Below are 27,401 nucleotides of genomic sequence, written 5' to 3'. Positions count from 1 at the left end.
GGTCTGCATCTAGTAAGTGGTGCAACTTTATACAATGCAAGTTGTAATTTCAGGCCTTAAATTGTATGGTCTCAGCAAGATATTGGTCTGGTTTATGACTTGACTAATTTAAGTATAATGGCAAAAGTCATTATGGCTAGGCTAATGTTTAAAAGTTTGAGCGTTCCATTCCACTTGATTGTTTCGCCCGTCTTTGCATCCGCAGTGTATCATGTAGGTCAGAGCGTGTCCCTCCAACTGACGATGGATGACAGTTGGATGGACGTCGCGTGGAAAGCTAGCGCCCCCCAATAGTATAAAACCCGCAGCAAAATCGTAACCACCCCCGACAAAATGATTATAATTTTCGCTAAAATCCAATAATCCGGGGTCACTCCTCCCACGTCGGGAAAGAACGTGTGTACTACCGCCCTGATAGGAATTTTTTGGGTACGTGCAGGAAATGATAGACTGGATGTCGTACCTGTCGGTGGTGTCGACGCTCTTCTTCGTCAAGTTCTTCGCCGTGGGGCCCGGCTCCATACCGTGGATGATCACTGCCGAGCTGTTCTCGCAAGGACCCCGGCCCGCCGCCATGTCCATTGCCGTCCTGGTCAACTGGATCGCCAATTTCGTGGTGGGGATCGGGTTTCCCAGCATGAAGGTAAGTCGAAATTGCTCTACGATTTCTACAACGCGACCAGAATTGATCTAATTGATCCCGTCACATTGGCGCTAATGCCGGTGCAGATATTCACTACCGGTGTGTAATGAGTGAGTTTAATGCTTCATTGGGAAGTATCAAAACGTTCGTATGTAAATTTCGTAACACAATACGCTCTGTTTGTTGCCGTTCCATTTCCCATGTAAGCCAATCTTAGATAAATCGTTTCTGTCTGGAAATATTTTACATATTGCTTTCTACGGAATATGTTTCCACCTAGTATTTTTTATAAATTACTACCAAACACGCAACAGCCGAAATACAAAAAAGAATCGTTCCCTCAGTAACACGTCGGTGACTGCGTTTTATAATGGGAGCATATATTACATAAGAACCGTCGAAGAAAGGACCTATTTTTACGTATCCGAATTGGAAATCAATTACCAAGATAACAACTGCAAAGGATATGTTTACATAACTACATTATTATTACATATAAGTTGTAATTAAGCGAAGTAACGTGAAAAACCAGCGTCGGTTTCAACATCCCAGTGGGTGCTTGTTTTTACACTCCATTAATCTGAAAGTGTGGATTCGCGAGGGGAAAATATTATAATTGAGCCATTAAGACCGTGATCGGACTAGGTAATTCAAATTATTAATTAGATATGTCCAACATACGCGAATGAATTTTTATGGTCATAAAAATCATTCACATCATTGATGATGAGTAATCATAAATTTTTACGAATATTTTTAGTGGATTTGAATTAAGCCGTTTATCATTTTTGGTTTAATTCTATGAAGTGATCTCGCAAATATAGGAGAGTATCCAGACATAAAATTTATATTGATTATTTACCAACGTCATATTTATTTTAAACATTTTATGATTTATATATAGGATATAAAAGTGTCTAACCACGGATATAAAATATTGGTTTTTATGCAAACAGTGATAACTGTTTATAAGCAAGGAAAATCAAAATTATTATGATACAGACATCATACAGATGTTACTAAACCCTGTACTTATAGCTAAAAGAGGGGTGTTTTAGTTGTAAAAGAAGATCAAAGAGCTGCTAATCATTTACCAGAAAGACAGAACTTTAAATCAGATGGAAAGCTTCAAGAAGTGTTCAAATAAGTATTACAAATTATTTTGTAATTTAATATAATTGTAAATTACTTAATAAATTTGTTTCAAATTTAAACATATTTTGTGAAAAAATTTATTTATCATTGATTTATAATTAATACCAATGTAAATTATTAAATTTATTTTAAACGTTGAATTATATTGTAGTGGCCATAACGCCATATCATTAACAGATTATCATAAATCTTTATAAATATTTATTGGGGTATTGACTTAAGTAATTTATTATCAATTTTTAATTTAATATAATTATGAAAATAAAATAATTTTAAACGGTAAATTATACTGAAGTGACATAAAAATCCATTTCAATGATTTGTAATTGTTCATCTCGTTTTTTGTAGAATTGACTTACATGATTTATCATTGATTTATAATTTAATACAGTTGTAAATTATTAAATAAATATTTTTTGTAGAATTGACTTAAGTGGTTTATCATTGATTTATAATTTAATACAATTGTAAATTATTAAATAAATTTATTTTAAACATTGATTTTTACTATAGAGACCATAAAGACATCCATATCATTAATAGATTATTATAAATCTTTATAAATATTTGTTGGGGTATTGACTTAAGTAACTGTTCTGTCATTTTTATTTTAATATAACTGTGAATTATTTAATAAAATAATGTTAAACGTTAAATTATACTGTACAGTCGTAAAATCATCCATATCATTAATGGGTTATTATAAATAGTTTTATAGAATAGACTTGAATGGTTTATCGTTAATTTATAATTTAATTTAATTCTATATTGTTAAATTTGTTTTAAACGTAAAATTATACTATAGTTTCATAAAAACCATCCATTTAAATGATTAATAATTGGAAATGTTTAAAAATATTGATTTATAATTTAAACGAATTGTTAATTATTAAATAAATTTATATTAAGCGTTGAATTATACTGCACATTCCATAAATAATCTATAGCATTAATACATTATTATATATCTTTATAATTTTTATTTTGTAACATTGATTTAAATGATTTATAATCAATTTTTAATATAATATAACATCAAATTTTTAAATAAATTTGTGTTAAACATTAAATTATACTGTAGTGTTATAAAAATTATCAATTTCCATGATTTGTAATTGTACATCTTTATAAATATTTTTTTGTAGAATTGAATAGATTATTATAAATCTTTATAAATTTCATTTTCTATTTACTTAAGTGATTAATTTTTAATTTAATATAACTATGAATTATTAAATAATTTAAACGTTAAATTATACTGGTCATGTCAAAAAATTTATCCATATCAATGATAGATGATGAATCTTTAAAAATATTATTCTTGGAATTGTCTTAAGTGGTTTATTATTAATTTATAATTTAATATATTGTAAATTATTAATTAAATTTGTTTCAAACGTTGAATTTTATTGTATTGGCCATAAAAATGATCCATATTATTAATAGATTATTAAAAATATTTTTTGTGGAATTGACTTAAATGATTTATCATTAATTTATAATTCAATGGTTATTAAATAAATTTACTATACTATAGTGGGCATAAAATCATCCATATCAATAATATAAAATTATAAATTTTTACAATTGTTTGTTTTTGTAGATCTGTCTTAAGTGATTTATCTACCATTAACTTGTAATTTAACAGTAGTAATAAAATAATAATAAAGATCAGTCATATTAGTGATTATAATTCTTGATCACATGATTTATTTTTAATTTAGAATTTAACTAAGAAGTACTAAATAAATTTGTTTTAACCGTTAAATTATGCTATACTAGTCATAAAAATCATCCATATCAATAACAAAATTATATAATAAATCTTTAAAAATATATTTTTTGTTGAATTGATTCATGTGATTTTTCATTAATTTACTAAATACATTTGTTTTAGAAGTTAAACTATACCGACCATAAAAGTTATTCAAATCATTAATATATAGTGGTAAATCTTTATAGATATTATTTTGTAGAATTTAATATATATATATATATATATATATATATATATATATATATATATATATATATATATATATAAATAAATGATTGACCATTTTTATCATTTTATTATATTCGAAATAATGCAGATATGTCTATATATGCTATTTAGACTAAAGAATGGTATTGATTATCTATTAAAGTCAATATTAGTTTACTGATATACACTTCTTGATCACTGTATTATTATGTAAGAAGATTAAATAATGCAAGTCTTTAAAATAACGTTTATTTTGATTATCAAATATTTTTATGGTTTAATAATATTAGCGGAATTGCATGTGATAAACTAAGCAAATAGAAAAATAAACCCTTTTGACACAGAAATAAAATATTAATATTTCGTTTAATCATTGTTAGAAAGAGGACATTTGTGAGTGTAGAATGATCAAAGAGATAAATGATTCAAATTAATATCAATGCGACAACGTTGGTCTCAATTAAATTAATAATGAAACTTCATTATTATATAAATAACATTTATTTATGAAAAGCAATAATGGTACATAAGCCTATTTACAACATATTGTTACTGAGTATCATCTCATCTTGTACAACTTAGATAAATACTAAACTAATAAACATTTACGTATCAGTAGAATGATCAATCACCATGAACACATCCGTAGTATCCTTCGTGAACACAGAAGATTGCGATGGCATGATTATGTGTGAAAATGATCGATGAATCGGATGAAAGGACGCGTGGATAAAATAAAAAAAAAAAACACAACAAACAAACAAAAAAAATACTGACAGTAATCACTGAAAATAAATATAAACTAAGGGTTGTGGATTACGTGAAAATTTTGGCTGACTTATTTGGCGTATCCGTTCTCGACCTTTTTGACGATCGCGTTGAAGCCGGTGTGCTTGTCGGCGGTGTATTGGACAATCCTCTTGGAACCGTCGGGTTCTACGATGGTGTACTCACCCTTGACTTTGTCGCCGTCGCGGGTCTCCCACTGGGTCTTGATGTCGTGGGTGTGGAGGTCGTGGACGGCGTAGTCGTAGTGGTATTTTGCAGGGGCCTTAAACAACGGCACGTTTCAATTTTACGATCGGTTAATTGTTACAATATTGTTGTACGAAATGGTTTGTTGCAAACCAAATATTTGGCGGGGCCTTTGATGGCATTGTCAACAGTCAGATTTTAATGGTTTGTAAACATTTCAATCGCGTCGTGTCCTTGCACAACTAATGCAATTATGACAACGTTGCTAATTGAATTAGCTCGCTTTACACTCGACTTAATTGTGGAACTACAAAAACATCACAATACTGCGATTATATCAATCTGTTTGGACAAAAACCGGCAATGAAATACAATGGGGCTTATTAAAATTCTTCACGAGTCACCAAGTCTCGCTCGCAATTGCAACACGGAATCGTCGGTTGTCAATTAAATTGTCGTTTTTAGGTGAGCTAAACCAATCCGACCAAGTTTCGTTTTGAAATATTGTTCGCAATAATGACTGCGATCGTTGTGGTCTCAGAACTAGTTTTGATTTAATTGTGGGTAACTGAAGGAAAAGGGGAAACGTTTAGAAACCGTATTGTTTAGCAATGCACAATATGAAAATTCTTAAATCGCAGCATTTAATATTCCTTAGAAGTAGGTATTCCATTCCAAAGACAATTTTTATTTTCACTTAATTGTAGTAAGCAAATAAAATTTGTTACACCTAGTGTCTTTCAGTTACTCATTTTCATAAATTCAATCAAAAATTTGTTTATTTTTATGTATTTTAAAATGCTAGAAATTTAAAAACTTTCTAATTTAGTTGGTTATTTGTCTTTTACATTTACTCATTTACATATATTTCTAAGAGGAAAATATCACAATTGGTTACACCTAGCGTCTTACAGTTACTCATTTTCATAAATTTCTATTCCTCAAATATTACGAGTTTTTAACAACAAAAATTTATTTATTTTAATATAATTTAAAACCTTAGTACTTTAATAACCGCACTAATTCAATTGCTTAAACCTTGTCTTTTACATTTACTCATTTTCATATATTTCTATGAGGAAAATATTACGAGCTTTAAACAAATAAAATTAGACCATTTTAAAATATTTAAATAATTGTGATTCTTGAATAATTGCTCTAATTTAATAGGTTACACTTAGTGACTTACAGTTACTCATTTTCATAAATATCACACGTTTTTAACAACAAAAATTTACCAATTTTAATATACTTTAAAACCCTAGTACTTTAATAACCTTTGTAATTCAGTTGGTTAATCCTTGTCATTTACATTTACTCATTTTCATATATTTCTATGAGGAAAATATCACAAGTTCTATAAAAATAAAACTGGTCTATTTTAAAATATTTTAATAATTATAATGCTTGAATAAATGATCTAATTTAATTGGTTACACCTAGTGTCTTACAGTTACTCATTCAGTTGGTTAAACTTTGTCTTTTACATTTACTCATTTTCATATATTTCTATGAAGAAAATATTATGAGTTTTAAACAAATAAAATTGGTCGGTTTTAAAATATTTTGATAATTGTGATACTTTAATAACTGCTCTAATGTAATTAGTTACACCTAGTGTTTTACCGTTACTCATTTTTATAAATTTCTTTTGGACAACTAAAATTGATTTATTTTAATATATTTTAAAACACTAGTGATTTAATAACCATTCTAATTCAGTGGGCTAAACATTGTCTTTTACATTTATTCATTTTCATATATTCCATTAAGTAAAAATTACTAAATTTTAACAAATAAAATTACTCTATTTTAATATATTTTAATAATGATACTTAAGTAACTGTTCTAATTTAATTAGTTACACCTAGAGTCTTACAGTTACTCATTTTCATAAATTTCGATAGATTAGTCCAATATGGAAAAAATATGAATTTTTTCTAATGTAATTTAATAACCCGAATAATTTAATAACTAGATAAACGTTTATTAAATTTTCTCAATTTCATATATTTCTATTTCCCAGATATTATGAATTTTAGCAAATATAGTTGATTTTGTTGTATCTTAATAACCCTTCACATAATTCAATTGGACAAATATTGTGAGTTTTTAGTAAATAACTAATATATTGTAAAACATTTCTATAATTGTAGCAACTGATCACAATTTAATTGGATAATCTCCGTATCTTACAGTTACTCTTAATTGACTCATTACAGTATTAAGACATTTTTCCTGTAATTGACTATCTACATAAATTACGCCGCGATGTATTATTAGAAAGTATTTAATTTGCGTGTACGGTTCTTCTTACTAATAAATACACATGCCCAGTCCACAAAACCAAACTAATTACTAATTGTTAACGTTGATTTATCATTCGGTTTATGTAACAACCGTATATTTATCGATACAAATAATATTTTACGACGTACGAACAGATGGTTGACACACGCGTTAAAATCGACGTGTCGTAAATTTACGTGACCCACCGCCATAAAACCCGGATCGTCGGCTCGTGCCCCGGAAGAAATGCGCGAGATGAAATGTCGACCTGGAAACTCTCGCATAGTTATGCCAGACATGGTAATTGATAAAACGCACGATGCATTTCCGATCGTGCGTTAATTATCTTGCAGGAAACCCGCGGCGAAATCGCTTGTGCATGTGGAATTCCGACTCCTTAATTGGACGTATCTGTAACGCACGGACATTGGTGACGGACGTGTTTTTCGTTTCGTCACGGTGAGGGAAACTTGAGTGATATAGAAAGGGTTAGAGTCAGTCGGTTTGAACCCATTTTGTTGGCCACACAATTAAACTATTGGGTTGGGAAAACGTGTCGTTCAAGTCTAAACATCACCACCAAGTCATCTGGGTGTTTCACAATTTGCTGGTGATAAATCCTGTTATATACACGTCGCCTTTTGTCTTGTTAACCTTTCCAGCAAATCTACGATCAATTTTACCAAACATAAAACAGTCGTGAGGAAACCGTTCCATTTTTCCACCATCATGAAGCTCCGGCGAACCATTGGCGTTGCACCATACCGCAAGATTTGCATAGTTCGTTAAGTTGCAAAACAAGTTTACTTTCGAACGTTCCATAGTACTACAGTATTTCATTCATGAGATCTGCTCTCAACAACTTAAACGTGACGGTTACCACCATTATTGCCTTTGGTCAAAGTTCATCAATTATGACAATCGATTTTATATTGTATACTACATTCAAACTAAGAACGGAATAACATAAACAAATTTGATAAGCACGTGATCGCTGTTTCATCATATTGGACAATTGGCTCGAGTTGATTCCTACTTCATACTTAAATTGTGCCAGGAAGGCATTCAGGCATTTAATTTATTATTATTTATTAAAAATACAATAAAATAATACCATTTATAATGTCCATTTTTATGCCACATCACTGAGTCCAAAAGAATATTGTTTTAATATTTATCTAAAAATATTATTTCGATATCTTTAGTTTTAAATTCGACCCTTTCGACAATCACGTGTAATGCGCATGACTATTGCTTACTTCACTCCGTGCCTTATGTAAATACACTATAGGTTGCTTACATGGTAATCGATGTATTCTTCGTGTCCGTGTCCACCGTCTCCGTGTCCAATCTCGTTACCCTCCAGGCCGCCCAAGTGTTCGTCGTCACCGCCATGTTCCTCGATGGCGTAGCCGGCGAGCTCTTGGCCGCCCCCGTAGCCGCCTAATTCATAGTGTCCGTAGCTGCCGCCTGGTCGGGCGCTTACTACCACGAAAACTGCGGCGGCACAGACCTTTAATGATAAAAAAATTCATTTTAAATTTATAAAAAAAAATCCTTCGAAGAAAATACATTTTTAAAATTGAAAAATACTAATTGATATAATTTCTAGTATTTATACTTATTTCGGTTTTACTAAAAATATAATTCCAATAATTTCCTTATCAAAAAATACAAGTGAGTTTATAGATAAATAAATCATTTTGACTGATAATCTTCCAATATAATTAAATTAATCTTCCAATTAAAAATATGTAATCAGTCATATTTGGGTCAATATTAAATTTATTTTGAGAATGGATTCTGGATTTTTGTAAATGTTAAAAAATATATACATATTTTTGTGAATATTTTCAAATACTTATTATGCTGAAAATTTCCGAAAATTATTTTATTTTTATTAATGTTTTTTAAAATTATAAAATATGAAAATATAAAATTTATTTTAAAAATGAAGAAAAATTAAATATTATTCAAATTTTATTTATTTATTTTTAATTTTGTTTTTTTTACTATTTTATTTATTCAATTATATTCTAAATGACACTAAAAATTTTAAATTTTTAAAAAATAATTTAAATATTTAATGAAATAATTTGAAAAATATATATTTTTTAATATTATTTTTTTAATAATATTCTAACAATAGATCAAGATCGAACATTATAATATTACATATTTGTTTAAATTATTTAAATTAAGAATTTATTGACCATAGAATATTATCATTTAATAATTTTCTTTCTTGTTGAAAATCAACGTAACTGAATTATTATTATTTTTTGGAGATCATTAAAAGTATCAAAAATAGTCAGAAAAAAATAACACTGCTACGCAAAGCACCACCCCGGGGAGCCAGCCCCCTGCGAACGTAACCGTTAGCACTAACACCACACTAATAGCACCTTACTTACAATATAGAATTGCATGGCTTCGTGTCTGTCGAAAAAATTTGGATTCTGAACAAGAATTGAACGAAAACTGACGTAAGGCCCCGCACACTCCGGTTATATAGTGTATGAACATCGTGAAAGGACCCCCAGATCCACTTGCGACGTGCCCCCCACGAACCGGAGCGGCACCACACCGATCATCACGGTGCCTTACACTTTCCCTTGATCTTGGTTTTCCGTGCAACGCGTCCGAACTGGGGCGGGGGCGGTGCCGCAATACGAAGGGGATGTCGCAATTGCGGTGAATGTCTGGCCCTTTCCAATTTCGGCCCATTTGTTTGTTAGTAATCGTACAAAAATCGTCGTGATTTATCAATTTGCATTCTAAAGATGAAGTCGAGTGTTACTTTTTACATCCTCTTGTGGTTTTTTAATCGTCTTTAGTGTACACAATTTTTCAGCAAGACTTTTGAGCCTTCAGTTACTTTAGAGAGCTTCCGTAGTCCCCAGATTTTTATTGAAAAGAAGATTTTAAGACATTTATTTTAAGTACCAGCTAATTGTTGTATACTTAACTATTTAAGTCACGATGTATTAAATTGTGTAAAATCTACATTAAATTTTGAAACTTCCAATCACATTCTTTTAAAAAGTTGAGCAAAAGTTAATTTAAAAAATATAACTTAATTAAAATTCTTATTTTTATGGTGTTTGTTAAGTAACAAATATTTTTAAAAAAATGTCTGGTCGTTAAACAATATTAGTTCCTTTAAACTTTCTAGACGCCTCCGACAGTTTTAATTGTATTATCCAGTTTATTATTACACAAAAACATTGCAGACACAAATGGTTGATAAATTAGTGTTGACACTGCGTCATAATGAACAATTTCAGCAGCGAATCATAATATGCCATATGTTCCAGAACTAATGAGGTCGAATCATATTCGTTATTATGTGTTGGATAATTTTGCAAGAGGCATTAATAAAAAAATGCGTCCCATTGTGTTGATAACTTTCGACCAATTTCGTTTTTCTGCTCGTCGTCTTGTTACACCCCAAATACCCCTTTTTCGCAATTTAAACATTGATGATTACAGACCATGATTGTGTGACATTTGATGTTATGAAAGAGTAATGGTTGTTTATAAAGATCAAGTCTTTAATCGGATTCTGTGGGCCAGTGTGCCAATGTTAATATAATTTGCACGCAGAAATTTCACAGTAATTTTCCCATTCAGTTAATATTTATGCTGGTCATTAATGATTTAATTACCACGTTAAAACCGTCGAAAGTATAGCACAAGTCAGATTTTAAATTTCAGCAGATATCCATGTGCAATTAACACAATTGGAAGAAGCATGATGTGAAGTGTAAACAGATAATCGCACCGGTTTAAGATAACATCTTTGAATTGAGCACCTCACTTCGTTATTAAACTAATTCAACGGTTCCTAATTGTTCTTTTGTGTATAATGAAAACTGTTTTATAATACTTTTAGCCCAGATACATATTTCATGACGTTAACTCTCTTAATTGCACTAGAAATCTGGAAACCAATGTCGTCGACATGCGTTGATGGTCATAAAAAAGTCGCATTTTTCCTCTGATAAATCAACGTCACAGTCATAACAAGGGAAACCGCTGTAAATTATGACACTGAGTGGCAGAACCGATGCGAAAAGTACAACAATCACATCTAGCAATAAACATCGGAGCTCCCCTTGCAGAAGAGCGGTTTATGTAAATGGTGCAGATGTCGATGGAATGATAACATTATGTTCATTTGCCAAGTCCATTTGTTAGGAGAAAACTCCTCGTATGGACAACACAGAAATGTGCACCAGTTGCGGTATTATGCGTTTATATTGTTAATTTGTCGTTTGGTTCTGTTCTGTGCGAGGGGAAAGAGAAAACAATCATTGGTTGCTAACATAATTTTTTAATTGTTCGGTTATTAGTTCTGCGTTCAGTTATGAACTGTAATTTTCCAAGAAGTGTGGTTATGAACAAATTATAAATATAATGTAATGTAATTGTTCCACATTAACTATAATTTTTTTCAATTATTATTAACATTTGACCACCAAATTTTGTCATAAAAGTTAATGGGTACCAGAAGAGTAGTTTCTACCGTTACTTTAAATTAATTTTTCTAGAACTGAAGATAAAATATCAACGTCAGTTTTGACCTCCACTTCAGAATAAAACCGTTTGGTTTGTAAAAAATTGGACAATGATAAAAAAATAATAATCACTTGAAGAAATATTTGGACTTTTCATGAACCCAGTTAATTTAGTTAGTACTAGACAGTTGTATTGTTCCTTTGGCCTCCTGGTAGCCAGTTAATATATAAAATTCGTTGCATTCTCCACTATACAATCTTAAAAATCTTTCTTACATTAAGATTTTTTTTAAATACTGTTCCACCAGGTTCATCATCTTTAACCCATTTTCCGGAAGTGTGAGAATTTTCGTAATGAGCCATTTTTCCTCACAAGTAATCATCAATCAATCGATTAATAAAAGGCTCATTTACTTTGCATACAAGAAGATAATTGGGAATTTTCAAACACGGCATTTTGTTATCTTTACTGAAAATATGTGAAATTTTTTAATGAATTTCATTGCATGAAACCTTTTTCTTTTGATTAACATCACATTTAACATTTTACACATTCCTTTGAGACTTTAATGCGAAATGTGGTTTTGCATTGCCATGGACAAGCAGAACACATTTTCTATTAACTGAAGAAGCTCGTATTTGAGTTTTTCATGAGCCTGGTTAATTTTACTAACAGTTGTAACATCCTTTTGGCTCTCTTCACTATACAGTCATTAAAATATTTCTTGGGGTTAAGGCTTTCTAAGTAACGTTTCTCCAAGTTTACCATCTTTAATCCATTACACACAAGGGTAAGAATTGTCTTAATTAACATATTTTTTGACTTAAGGAATATGATCAATAAAAGGCTCATTTGCGTTGCAGGTAATGATATGAATGGCAATTGTCAAACAACTAATTTTGTTATCCTTACTTAAACTATGTGGAATTCATTTATCCAACTCTTTCATTAAATTCCTTTCATAAAGCTTGTTTCTAATGGTTGATTCATCACAGATTAATAAGGAATTATTTCCAAACATGTTGCACGAGGATTTTCTTCGAGATATTACTAAAGTTCTTCTTGAGTACAGGTTTCACAACAACCTTGACATTGGTCACCTTCGATTCATTGACAGCCACTTTTATTGTTTTACAATAACTGTAGAATTTTTACTTATTATCACTAATATATTATCAATTATTGATACTGGGCATCAGATGTACAGTTTCTAATGTTTCCTTAAAATAACTTTTATTCACCATTATAATCAACAATTTTAAACCAACGTCCTATAAGCAAATTAAGCCACGAGTTAAAAATTCTATGTACTTGGAACTGAAGAAAAAATCTCTCCTAGTACTTAAAAATTTGAACAATCACAAAAATAAATCAGAGTTACATGGATAAATTTCTGGATTATATGGTGGATAAAGCAGAACTTCCCATTTAACATCTTGAAAGTTTTTTTGAGTATACCTATTAACTAAAGAAGCTCGTCTTTAACTTTAAGTTTTTCATGAACCTAATTAATATTGCGAGCAGAAGAAATATTAATCCCACTCTCCACTATACAGTCATTAAAATTCTTCTTGAGGTAAATACTTTTGTGAAGTACTGTTCCATTTTTCGTCGCAAGTAAGAAGCACTTAATTTTGTTCTCCTCATTTAAATTGTATGGAGTTAATTTGATGACATTCTTTGTATAAAGTATCTTTCTAATGGTTTATTCATCGCAGTTTAATAAGGGGTTATTTCCAAACATGTTGCACGAGGATTTTCCTCGATATACTACTTAATTTCTTCCTTGGTACAGGTTTCAGAACAACCTTCACATTCTTCATCTCTACTTTTAATCCAACGAAACCAAAATTGTGCTTCTCCAAGCACACTCTTATTGACAAATATATAAGAATGTATTCTGATAAATCATATACCAAAAATATAAATCACTTTTTCCAGTACCCAAGATTTTAATCTCCGCCTTAAACTGACATGGATACGAACGCATTGCGGATAACAGATCAGTTCCTGCTCGAACGTAATCCGTTTAAACATAAAAGTTTGGGGTTCATCAGAGCGTAAACGTCAAACAACTTATATATTATTACATATGCGATATCATTATTAAGAACATGAAACATGTTACTTAACTCACACCGCTCAACTCATTTAACATATAAATAATTAATTGCATTAAAATCGGTGAAATTGTTGTTTTTGTTTTAAAGAGAAAAACCCATTAGATGTAAAACAAGCTCGAAATTTTGTAACCATTGTTAGTTCTGTGTACGACGCGTGCGTTTCGTAAACGGACGAAGAAAGCTCGGGCCGAATTTACGTGAGCGTACAGAATGCGGAACACCGCACGAAAACATGAACATGAATGCGGCTTACGAGGTGAGGAAACCGAGTCGATACGGTTTTCTTCTGCGGCTCAAAGTCATGGCCGGTTTTTTAATGGTCGATTCGAACATAATTGCATATTTATATTCTTGTGGATCGATGTTCCAATGTATGATGTGGATGATTTGGTGGTTAATCCAAATTGAAAGACACTCTGGTAGTAGTGTTATATTTTGTAGCCATTCAAAGTCATTGTAAAGTATTTAAAGGTCGACTTTTGTGCACTAAAAATAGTATTCAAGGTCTATGCGGTGTAGAAAATCGACTCTTCCGGATAATTTACTATTTGAGGAAATGACACTATGTAAATTTTTTGTTGTTGTTTTGTATTACATTGCAGCTAAAAATTCTTGTTTAATTATTAAAAATATTTTAGTGTCATTATTTTTCTTAATTTAATTTTAATTTAAAAATTATTTTTAATAAAAGAACTAATAATAAAATTAAAATTAAAAATCCAAAATATTTACGCAAAATAAATAAAACATATATTTATATTAATATATTATATTTGAAGAGTTTATTTTATAGCCTTAATAACCTTAAATAATTTTAATTTAATAATTATATTCGTTTTATTAAAATTAATTTTAAGAAAAGAATAAATCCAAAATTTATAAGGAAAATAATTAAAATATATATTTTAGTTAATTAATATATAACTTAATAATCTTAAATAATTTTAATTTAATTTTTTATATTTGAAATATTTACCATAATCTTAAATAAGTTTGATATAATTTTTATTTTATTTTATTTTTAATTTGAAATGTTTTTATATAATCTTGATCTTAAATAATTTTAATTTAAAAATTATGATATTTTTAATAAAAATAAATGATAATAAAATTTTAAGATATGAAATTTTTAAGAAATTTGAAATGTTTATCTTTATCTTAAATATATATATAAAATATATATTTTAATTAATATTTTATATTTGAAATATTTACCACATAACCTTAATAATCTTAAACAACTTTAATTTAAAAATATGCTTTTTTTAATGAAAAAGAAGTGCTACTGAATAAAATATATATTTCTATTAATATTTTATATTTGAAATGTTTTCTACAACTTTAATAATCTTAAAAAAATAATTTAAACATTTTACTATTTTTAATAAAAAGAAGTGATAGTAAAATTTTAAGACACGGATAAATTCGAAAATTTTTAAGCAAAATTTATAAAATATATATTTATATTATTATTTCTTATTTGAAATGTTTATTATATAATCTTAATCTTAAATAATTTTAATTTAAAATTTATACTATTTTTAATAAAAAGAAATGATAAAATTTTAAGAAACGAATAAATTTGAAATCTATAAACAAAATAATTAAAATATATATTTTAATTAATAATTTTATATTTGAAATCTTAAATAAACTTAATTTAATTTTTGAAACAAAAGAAATAAAATACATATTCTTATTGTCAAATATAATAATTTTCATGTATAAATTTTGCTATTTTTAATAAATAGAAGTGGTATTTAATTTTTAAGGAACGATAAATTCAAAATTTTAAAGCGAAATAAAAAATATATTAGTATTAGTATTTTATATTTGTCTATTACATAATATTAATTTAATTTAAAAATTATGCAAAGAAACAAAATGAATACATAAAACATGTTTAACCACAAAAACAAATAAATAAAACACACTAAAAAAATTAAACAAATTTACTAAATTGCAAATTTACAACTAAATAATCTCAAGCACAACTGTTATTGCGACGTACACTATCAGAGTTGAGTTAACACACACTACTGCATAACATTTAACAATCAACAAACGTAAAATCACTTAAACTCCTCCTCTTCAGCTCCGTCAACCCCAACGTTTTCCCGGGCCGGAACATCAGCGAAATTCCGGGTGGCCATCTTCGGCACCTGTTCGTTTTGGGTTTGTTTTTCCACTTCGCCCCTTTCCTTTTCGGCGAAGCTGGCTGCACGATTCGAATTGTCTTCAGTACGACCGAAACAGATTTTGTCCGTTTCCGACATCTTCGCGGATCTAACTTTTCTCATCTGCGGTTGGCGATTACACGTCCATGCTAATATAATTTACTTGGCAATGACGTAATCTTTCCTTCGGTAGCCATTACTAATTTGAGTGAAATGAAATTTAGTATTGTGTTGTTTAACGATTGAGATTTACCGAATTGATGACGGAGCTGAACAATTTTCAATTTGGAATTTGTATAAATATTTACATTTGAAATTCAATCATATAAAGTTAGTGGGTCTGGATTCGAAATAAAATTTACAAAATTATAATGTCAGATCTTTATTAGAATATTATTTCATTTGAATTCATCTTGCAATTTACCGTCGACACCAACGTTGCTCCTATCGGGCACGTCTGCGAAGTTCATCAACGAAATCTCCGGTTTATCCGGCATCGATTCCTTCTTTTCCCCCTTGGAGGTTTCCGCAACTTTTGGCGCTTGTTCGTTTTGATGGTCCTTCGGTTGATCAGACATGATGATTTGTTCTAATTTAAATTTCCACATCTGTGTTTATTTATAATGAAGGTGGTGATCTAATATTTGTATTAGCAATAAATGCTTGTTATTTCTTGTCTGAATGTGGGAAATTTGCGTCATGGGTACTTACCGAGTTCAGTAATTTAGCGGAATATTGCATACTTAATAAACCCATACGGATATGCGACAATTTAACGTAAATATTGATAAGTGAAGACGTTTAAGTTAACAATAACAAAATCAGTTGTTTTCTCTGTGTTATGGTAATTTACAAATGGAAATTGAAATTTATTAGTGTTTATTGTCGTAGCGAGTATGTTTTTCAAATAATTGCAGCGTTGATAATTTTGCCATTGTTAATAATAGAAATTCAGTACAATATAAGATACGTTAAAACTATTGTAAATAAACTCAGATTTTGACTTAAGAGTTGTCTTACTGTTTACAAGATAAATAACTATAGAATAATATAATTATATTTCATTCAACAATATTTCTGCTACATTTTATTGAAATATTTTTATTTTTTAATAAACAAACTAATAAAACATTATTTTATACCTCAAATAATTAAAATCTTACTATTATTGGAAACAGAAAGTCAAAATATTTAAAAAATTAACAAATAATTTTAAATTTGTCCCACTTTGAATTATTAATTACATTACAAGACATGTTAAAATTATTGCAAATAATCTCATGATTTTGAGTTCATTTATTGTTCAAGATAAATAACTTTACAGAATAATAAAATTATTTATCATTCATCATTATAAAGGTTTAGACTTTCGAGACCATTGTATATTATATATAATATTTTTATTCAATAAATTATATTTTAGTAATCTAACTAATAAAACATAATTTTGTTACTATATATCTTCAAATAATTTTAGATTATCAAACAATATTAAATTTGTTGTAACCTTAAATTATTAATTATAAGACTGCTGGTAACTGAAAGTCAAAATATTAAAAATAATGTTAATAAACAATTTTAAATTAATTTTAACTTTAAATAATTAATTATACATATTAAAATTATTGTAAATAACTCATGATTTTAATTCACTATTCATTTAACAATATTTCTTCTAGATTTTTTTGTCGAAATTTTATTTTTTAGTAAACTAATAATTATAACTTATATGTAATTCTAGAATTTAAAATCTTACTATTACTGATAATAGAAAGTCAAAATTTTGAAAAGATTAACAAACAATTTTAAATCTGTTTCAACTTTGAATTATTAATTACATATTAAGACTATTTCAAATAAACTCATTATTAGTTAAGAGTTAATTTACTGTTTACAAGATACTTTACTGTACAAAATAATTTATATATATTTCATTCAACACTATTTTCTCTAGTGTTTTATTGAAATTTTATTTTTTTAATAAACCAAACAGTAAAATGTCATTTTGTTAACCTATATGTACTTGAAATATCTAAAATTTTGCTATTATCTGTAATAGGAAGTCAAAATTTGATAAGATTAACAAGTAATTTTAAATTTGTTCCAACTTTGAATTATTAATTCAAGACACGTTAAATTTTGAATATTTCATTTTTAATTCAACGTTATTTCTTCCAACTAATAAAACTTTATTTTGTTAATCTATATATAGTTCATATAATTCTATAGTGTAAAATTGAACTATTAATTATAAAATATGTTAAAACTATTGTACATTTTTTCATCGTTATTTAACAATATTTTTATTCAATTTTTTAGTAAACTAATTATAAAATGATACAAAAAAATAATTTACATCAATAAAATATCTCTCAAACATATTTACTTAACAACATACCTTTATCCTAATATTTACTTAAATAATAAAGGGTTATACCTGACCTCGAGTGATAACATGCATTTGGCATGATTGATTGATTGAGAGATAAGTTTATAAGATGACAAAATAATACAACTACTTTTCATTTCATTTCTGCCATTTTTTATTGTAATTAAGATTGACAAATTGTATCAAATATTTTATTGAAAACTGAAAATTTTACGAGGAATTTATTTCCTATATTAATAATCATTTTATTTACTAATGCACATATTTTTTTTTTTTGTTATTTCATATGATGAAATTTTCAAAAATTAAACTGAAAAAATAACACAGGGGTTACTACATGAGACCACAAATATGTACATATTTACGTTAATACCTTAATGACGGCATTATTATATTTTCCAACGAAGGAAATGCATCACACTATTGCAAATTATTACTTTAACTGTTTGTGTACTCGTAAAGTATTGCAAAGTTAAACATTTCTTAATTGAGAATCGATTTATGTATATAAACATTTGGACACATTCATTACATTCAGTCAGAGCAACCTCTTGCATAAATAATTAATGTGAAATGGGCAACTTGTTGGAGAAAATGAAGGGATCCAACGCCAAAACACTAGACGCAAATGTGGAATCCAAAACGGATCGGATGAGGAGGCGAACGAAAGAGGGAGAAGAAGTATCTACGATGTGCCCGTCAGAAGCAACGTTGGCATTGATGGAGAAAAGCAGGACGAATTCTCATCATTCGCATGAGAGAAAAAAATTTATTGCTATATTATTTGTACATGTTTGCTTTTAAGCTTTTATTGTATGACTTAAGATATCATAGACGGGCAATATTTACCTTTTATATAAATAAAATACACAATCGAAATATTGTTAAACGTAACGATTATAGTTTATGGTTAAGTCAATAGGATAAGATACTCTCCTATATATAAACGGTTGGAGTGATGGCGATGTTCATTGTAACTTTCACGTACCAGTACAACCGAATATCCTAAAATGGAAAAAGTAGCGAAAAGTCAAGATTACACCACTGAATCAGCGGGCAACCAACCACGAAGCCGACAGAAAAGAGCTGCTTATGATGTACCTGACAGGGCCAACTGTGGACCAGATGGAAAAGCAGAGGAAGAATTCAAATGAAGTCAAACAAACAGTAATAATTAGTCTTATTATTTAGTTATTAATTTATGTTATGTAATTTAACTTTTGGTACGTTGTAAAAAAACTAAATAAAACTTACGAAAAGATTTTACAATTTATTATAACGTTTACTCATGCCCAGCTCCGACGTTTTACATTATTCATCAATACACATGCACACACATTCACTTCTCATTTTCTCCAAATTCATCTTCCTGTTCACCATTGACACCGACATTCCCGCGACCCTGGACAGTGAACGCGTGTCCCAATCCGTCCGTCTCGTCTCCAGGACGTGCCGCCTTAGGTGTTCCCACTGTTGTTTCTTTGGGCTGTTCCTCCTCCCTCGCGGTCGTTTCGGCTTTCGGCGTGCTCATGTTTGTACCCGATTTATTTTTTTGTGTGGGGATCTCATTATTGCATTTTTTATTTTATAGTCATAGATAACAACAGTATCTGTTATCAAAAGAGATAAGTCAAAAGGGTAGCTAATTCCTTTGTTTGTTTTATGACATTTATTTTTCTTTAATTTCCTTCAAAACAAAAATGGACGCCAATATATATGTTTAACAACACATTTGGCCGCACACGTTTAATAATTTTGTTAATTGTTATTGTAAATTATGCAAATAATATAGAATGTTGTAGATGATTAGATATATAGATAAGATATGGATTTACCATTGGTGCTTGCATATTTCAAACATTTTAAATCTGAATTGTTCGTGTTTAAACTGGTTATTAATAGACCCTTAGAAGGTTTTTAAATTTCTAGTTTTGTAATTGCATAATCAATACATTAAATCGCTTTTTTATGAATTACTGAAGGTTTAAGCCAGGCAATAAATAATACAATTTATTATTATAAGTAAGTAGTATAAAGGGTTTAAGGTTCTGTCTTTTTGATTAGTTTTTACTGTTATGTATATATTATCATAAAAAATATATATAATAAAACCATAAACTTTTGTCAAAATGAATTATGGACACCAATAAAATTTGCATAACGTGGCTAACTTTTAAATTATTTAAATCATTGTGTTTATCTCAATGATGCACTGTATGAATAATTAACACTAGTAACAACAATGTGTTAATAAAATTCCATGCAAAAACAAGCTCAATTAAGAAACACACCATTATAAGCAGTCTAGGTTTATTTGATAAACTAAGGCTTACATATGATTAATATTGGAATAAATTAATAGTGCATATAATTATTTGAACTCCTCCTCTTCTTGACCGTCATCACCAACTTGACGAGGTGGAACGTCCATGAGGTGCCTCTTCTTCCTGCTTTTCGGTTTCCCTGCGTCTACATTGTCGGGTTGATCTTCTGGTCTATCAGCCATTTTTATCTGCAATAAATAATTTAAAACTGATAATTGCCAACAAAGATAAAACCTTGAACATTATAAATAAACAAACCGAATGCATTGTTTTGTCTCTTTTACTTACACACGAAGTCAAGATGCCAGTTACGCGAATGGGTGCCAAGCTAATACTGACCGTAAGTGACCGCCAGTGGCCCTTTAAGTACAAACGACACCCATTGTAAATGCAGGTAAAACTTTTGAAACTGGTTTTCTTAACAAACATATATATTAATTTAAAAGCAATTTACTTAACGACGTTATCTAGGATGTACTTCCAGACGGATATACAGATAAGAAATTCTTATACAAATAAATATTTGTAAAATTGCAGCAATTCAACATTTTAAAATTTATTTATTTAAATATTTTTATGAAATGGAACTTTAAGTGCAAAATAATCAATACTTACAGCGGAGTTTTCACGTTCGATGTTCACAACGACTGGTTTAAAAATGAACTACGTGCACGTAATAAGTTGTGGCGGAGTGTTATCGATTTTTTTTCTTTTGGCAAGCACCGTTTATTATAACAATAATTTAAGATTTAAATTTTAATAAGAACATGTTTTTGCTGCACAGTAGCCAAAAGATAATTATCTTATCTGGAATACACCTTATCTGGAATAAATTTATGATGTGCAGAAAACAAGTACAATGGCAATTAATTTTCTAAACAAATGTGCAGAACGTCAGTCTAATACTAAACAGCTTAGAAAGCACTAATTAACTTATTAATAGAACAACGTACAAATAAACATGCGACACATCGAAAATCACCATGGTATTAAAATTATTATTTATATTTAGAACGAAAACTGTGCCAGAAAATGTAGTGTCTTATTAATATATCACTTAAATTGTTATTGATAACAAATTGCTGGAAAAATTATGCTGCGATTTCAATATGCAGCAAACTATTTTTAGGTAAATCCGTGATGGTGTTCGTGACTGCACTTTTGTCGTGTGTTGTTTTGTTTTCATGCACAATATTCGATTACATTTATAAATTATGACGTTTTTTAGAATTTAAATTTACTCTGCTGCACTGTAAACAAAAATAAACTTCCGTTTTACGGAATAAGTCCTATGAGCAATAAACAATCATCCGCCAGAACTGACGAGACTGACTGACTGACTAGCCTAATTCCGGATGTTTAAACATTTATCTTTGACAAATTGTTTCTTAATGACGTTTCAAGAATTATAACAGTACAGAATTTTCGCCACATCTAAAGGTTAACAGCAAACTTTATTTAACATTGCTTAATGACTTCCCAAATTGATGAGGGTCAAAGAAATGTTTGCAAACTTTAATATGAGAACTATAACAATAGGTATATAACTTAGACGTCTTCACCTCCATTGATTACAATGTTTTCTGTTCACGGTGGGACGATGACGGTTTGTCTTATTTCACTTTCACCTATTTTATGCTTTAACTAGTTTAACTCTTCTGCAATCTGTTTTTTATTAGAAAATATTTGACATATTCTTATGTGATTGAACAATTATCCCAGTTAATGAACTGGTAAAATAAAAATGGTATTTATGGAATTAGACGTCACATTTCTGCATAATTATAAAGAATTTTGTATAATAATTAAGTCAATTTGTTTGTTTGCGTCTAAATCTCTTCTATTTTGTGGTTGCTAATAAATCAATCTATTTATATCTGACTGAATAAATTAGATTGACTTTGCTCATGAATTATTAAATTTTATTTGGTATGTCTTGATTCTACTATATCCCGTTTATCTTCTAAATAAAAAAGCATTTAATAAAAATGTTAAGTTTCTACGATTTTCTTTTCATTTGTGGTTTAAATTAATGAGTCAAAATCATGCAGAATATTCAATTTTAAATTTACTATACACTGTAAACAAAAATAAACTTACGTTTTACAGAATAAATCCTTTGAGCGACCAACAACTATCCGCCAGAACTAACCAGACTGACTGACCGATCTAACTCCACATATTCAACCATTTATCTTTGACAAATTGTTTTTTAATGGCGTTCCAAGAATTATATCACTACAAAGTTTTAGCTACATCTAAAGGTTAGCAGCAAATTTTATTTGGTATATGTTATTGACTTCCCGAATTGATGAGGGTCAACGAAATGTTTGAAAATTTTAATATGAGAAGTGTAACAATGGGTATATAACTAAGGCGTTTTCATCTCCATCGATACAGTATTTGCTGTTCACGGTAGGTCGATGATGATGGGTTGTTTTATTTCACTTTCACCCGTTTTATTGTTTACCTAGTTCAAGTCTTGGAATCTGCTTTTTATTGGTAGATGTTAATGTCTAATTGATATATTCTTATATGCTTTAACAATTATTCCAGTTAATCGTCTGGTAAAATAAACCAATCTAAAAACTTTATTTATGGTATTAGACATTATATTTCTGCATAATTAGGAAATAAATCAATCTATTTATATCTGACTGAATAATTTTAATTTACTTTGCTCATGAATTATTAAATTTTATTTGGTTTGTCTTGATTCTATTATATCTTCTTTATCTCTTAAAGTGATAGCAATCTGTAAATAAATAAAACCTAATAAAAAATGTTCAATTTCTAAGAATTTGTTTAACGCATTTTCAAAAGCTCCATGTTTTATATTAATAGTTTAACATTTCATTTGCGGTTATACTCAGCAATTAACTCAAAACCATAATTCACACTGTAATTATTACTCATACTCATAAAATTCATTGAATAATCCACCACGTAAATATAATAAATATGAAATCACAACAAATTCTTTAAAAAGTGCTTTTAGTAAGTCTTCTTTGTATTCATTCAAGTGTGGTTTAGTTTTGGCCATCGACACCGACGTTTTCTCTAATTGGCAAGTCAAATGTATTCCTTTTTTCTTCTTGTCAGTTTGGGTGCCAAGCTAATACTGACCGTAAGTGACCGCCAGTGGCCCTTTAAGTACAAACGACACCCATTGTAAATGCAGGTAAAACTTTTGAAACTGGTTTTCTTAACAAACATATATATTAATTTAAAAGCAATTTACTTAACGACGTTATCTAGGATGTACTTCCAGACGGATATACAGATAAGAAATTCTTATACAAATAAATATTTGTAAAATTGCAGCAATTCAACATTTTAAAATTTATTTATTTAAATATTTTTATGAAATGGAACTTTAAGTGCAAAATAATCAATACTTACAGCGGAGTTTTCACGTTCGATGTTCACAACGACTGGTTTAAAAATGAACTACGTGCACGTAATAAGTTGTGGCGGAGTGTTATCGATTTTTTTTCTTTTGGCAAGCACCGTTTATTATAACAATAATTTAAGATTTAAATTTTAATAAGAACATGTTTTTGCTGCACAGTAGCCAAAAGATAATTATCTTATCTGGAATACACCTTATCTGGAATAAATTTATGATGTGCAGAAAACAAGTACAATGGCAATTAATTTTCTAAACAAATGTGCAGAACGTCAGTCTAATACTAAACAGCTTAGAAAGCACTAATTAACTTATTAATAGAACAACGTACAAATAAACATGCGACACATCGAAAATCACCATGGTATTAAAATTATTATTTATATTTAGAACGAAAACTGTGCCAGAAAATGTAGTGTCTTATTAATATATCACTTAAATTGTTATTGATAACAAATTGCTGGAAAAATTATGCTGCGATTTCAATATGCAGCAAACTATTTTTAGGTAAATCCGTGATGGTGTTCGTGACTGCACTTTTGTCGTGTGTTGTTTTGTTTTCATGCACAATATTCGATTACATTTATAAATTATGACGTTTTTTAGAATTTAAATTTACTCTGCTGCACTGTAAACAAAAATAAACTTCCGTTTTACGGAATAAGTCCTATGAGCAATAAACAATCATCCGCCAGAACTGACGAGACTGACTGACTGACTAGCCTAATTCCGGATGTTTAAACATTTATCTTTGACAAATTGTTTCTTAATGACGTTTCAAGAATTATAACAGTACAGAATTTTCGCCACATCTAAAGGTTAACAGCAAACTTTATTTAACATTGCTTAATGACTTCCCAAATTGATGAGGGTCAAAGAAATGTTTGCAAACTTTAATATGAGAACTATAACAATAGGTATATAACTTAGACGTCTTCACCTCCATTGATTACAATGTTTTCTGTTCACGGTGGGACGATGACGGTTTGTCTTATTTCACTTTCACCTATTTTATGCTTTAACTAGTTTAACTCTTCTGCAATCTGTTTTTTATTAGAAAATATTTGACATATTCTTATGTGATTGAACAATTATCCCAGTTAATGAACTGGTAAAATAAAAATGGTATTTATGGAATTAGACGTCACATTTCTGCATAATTATAAAGAATTTTGTATAATAATTAAGTCAATTTGTTTGTTTGCGTCTAAATCTCTTCTATTTTGTGGTTGCTAATAAATCAATCTATTTATATCTGACTGAATAAATTAGATTGACTTTGCTCATGAATTATTAAATTTTATTTGGTATGTCTTGATTCTACTATATCCCGTTTATCTTCTAAATAAAAAAGCATTTAATAAAAATGTTAAGTTTCTACGATTTTCTTTTCATTTGTGGTTTAAATTAATGAGTCAAAATCATGCAGAATATTCAATTTTAAATTTACTATACACTGTAAACAAAAATAAACTTACGTTTTACAGAATAAATCCTTTGAGCGACCAACAACTATCCGCCAGAACTAACCAGACTGACTGACCGATCTAACTCCACATATTCAACCATTTATCTTTGACAAATTGTTTTTTAATGGCGTTCCAAGAATTATATCACTACAAAGTTTTAGCTACATCTAAAGGTTAGCAGCAAATTTTATTTGGTATATGTTATTGACTTCCCGAATTGATGAGGGTCAACGAAATGTTTGAAAATTTTAATATGAGAAGTGTAACAATGGGTATATAACTAAGGCGTTTTCATCTCCATCGATACAGTATTTGCTGTTCACGGTAGGTCGATGATGATGGGTTGTTTTATTTCACTTTCACCCGTTTTATTGTTTACCTAGTTCAAGTCTTGGAATCTGCTTTTTATTGGTAGATGTTAATGTCTAATTGATATATTCTTATATGCTTTAACAATTATTCCAGTTAATCGTCTGGTAAAATAAACCAATCTAAAAACTTTATTTATGGTATTAGACATTATATTTCTGCATAATTAGGAAATAAATCAATCTATTTATATCTGACTGAATAATTTTAATTTACTTTGCTCATGAATTATTAAATTTTATTTGGTTTGTCTTGATTCTATTATATCTTCTTTATCTCTTAAAGTGATAGCAATCTGTAAATAAATAAAACCTAATAAAAAATGTTCAATTTCTAAGAATTTGTTTAACGCATTTTCAAAAGCTCCATGTTTTATATTAATAGTTTAACATTTCATTTGCGGTTATACTCAGCAATTAACTCAAAACCATAATTCACACTGTAATTATTACTCATACTCATAAAATTCATTGAATAATCCACCACGTAAATATAATAAATATGAAATCACAACAAATTCTTTAAAAAGTGCTTTTAGTAAGTCTTCTTTGTATTCATTCAAGTGTGGTTTAGTTTTGGCCATCGACACCGACGTTTTCTCTAATTGGCAAGTCAAATGTATTCCTTTTTTCTTCTTGTCAGTTTCCTGTTACTTTTTCCAGTTTCATCATTTTCCAGTTCGTCGATTTGACCATCGTGATTGTGATGGTTACCTCACATTTATTACAGACACTTTACTGAAAAAGTATTTATAAATGTCATATCTTATATTTGCGCATAGATAAAACAAGAATGTTATCTGCTTGAAACGAATTTATAGTGTGATTAATCTAATCAAACATTAGTTTATAAATAAAGCATGTATAGGTATGTTAATAATGGGTATTAGTTATATTTAACCACATTTTATTTTGGTAAATCATCAATTAGTCTGCACATAAATATTCACACAAATCGTCTAGGAGTTGTTTTTTGTCAGTTTCTTATTACTTTTACCTGGATCATCTTTTTCCAGACCGTCAATTTGACCATCTTTTTTGGGATAATTACCTCACATTTTTTATTTACAGAAACTTTACTATTGTATAATACAGGGCAAAAACGCCACGTTGACATTTTATCTTATATTTACGCACAGATAAAAGATAAATGTAATTTAACTATCACTTTTCAAATAAAGGATACATTGGTATACAAATAATCATTACTATATTTAACCAGCTTTTATTGTTTTAAATCATCAAATTGTCTGCACATAACGAGATACTCACAGGTAACTGATATAAGTGATTATCCGCTTCCGGATGTGAAACCACCTCTTTTCACTTCACCAAAACTTTATAAAGGCTATTCAAATTCCTCTTCTTCCTCTCCGTCAACTCCAACATTTCGTCTGAAGGGTAAATCGAATGCGTGTCTCTTTTTCCTGCACAGTTTCTCTTCAGTGGGGCAAGCTGCATTGTCCACCTCATCCGTGTTGTTACATTGATCGATGTGGGTAGTATTTGATACAGAATCCGACATTTTTCTTTTTCTAGCTGTAAACGTTTCGAAGACAAATATAACCAACTTGA

The 27,401-nt window shown here is 29.0% G+C and overlaps 2 protein-coding genes and 2 long non-coding RNA genes across 15 annotated transcripts in view; 1 reads left to right on the top strand and 3 right to left on the bottom strand.

Moving 5' to 3' along the window:
* LOC109599275 (glucose transporter type 1) overlaps positions 1 to 27,401 on the top strand; it is an 85,304-nt gene that overhangs the window by 35,387 nt on the left and 22,516 nt on the right. For 8 of the 9 annotated variants that reach the window (XR_007547343.1, XM_020015245.2, XM_020015243.2 and 5 more), the window contains one exon: positions 419 to 643. Coding sequence is in view for 8 of the 9 variants with exons in the window: in XM_020015245.2 (XP_019870804.1) it covers positions 419 to 643 (225 nt within the window). In the remaining variant the exon portion in view is untranslated. The remainder of the gene's footprint in view (positions 1 to 418; positions 644 to 27,401) is intronic. The other variant, XM_020015237.2, reaches the window with a different exon arrangement.
* Positions 4,274 to 9,612, bottom strand: LOC126264683 (adult-specific cuticular protein ACP-20-like). Its single transcript, XM_049963568.1, has 3 exons — positions 9,461 to 9,612; positions 8,347 to 8,559; positions 4,274 to 4,833 (listed from the first exon to the last, which is right to left on the bottom strand). The coding sequence occupies exons 1-3, from the start codon at positions 9,473 to 9,475 to the stop codon at positions 4,621 to 4,623; spliced, it is 441 nt and encodes a 146-aa protein (XP_049819525.1). The 5' UTR covers positions 9,476 to 9,612; the 3' UTR covers positions 4,274 to 4,620.
* On the bottom strand, positions 15,629 to 16,870 carry LOC126264685 (uncharacterized). The gene is made up of 2 exons (XR_007547350.1): positions 16,579 to 16,870; positions 15,629 to 16,504 (listed from the first exon to the last, which is right to left on the bottom strand). It is a non-coding gene; the product is annotated as an uncharacterized LOC126264685 (long non-coding RNA).
* Positions 20,550 to 25,033, bottom strand: LOC109599277 (uncharacterized). 4 transcript variants are annotated; one of them, XR_007547347.1, is made up of 3 exons: positions 23,983 to 24,418; positions 20,869 to 20,940; positions 20,550 to 20,768 (listed from the first exon to the last, which is right to left on the bottom strand). It is a non-coding gene; the product is annotated as an uncharacterized LOC109599277 (long non-coding RNA). The 4 variants fall into 4 exon arrangements; XR_007547346.1 differs by lacking the exon at positions 23,983 to 24,418 and adding an exon at positions 21,196 to 21,608; XR_007547345.1 differs by lacking the exon at positions 20,869 to 20,940 and having other exon boundaries at positions 23,983 to 25,033.

The sequence above is a fragment of the Aethina tumida genome, chromosome 2 (assembly GCF_024364675.1).
Source record: "Aethina tumida isolate Nest 87 chromosome 2, icAetTumi1.1, whole genome shotgun sequence".
Classification (NCBI taxonomy): domain Eukaryota; kingdom Metazoa; phylum Arthropoda; class Insecta; order Coleoptera; family Nitidulidae; genus Aethina; species Aethina tumida.
This window is presented reverse-complemented; position numbering and strand designations above follow the sequence as displayed.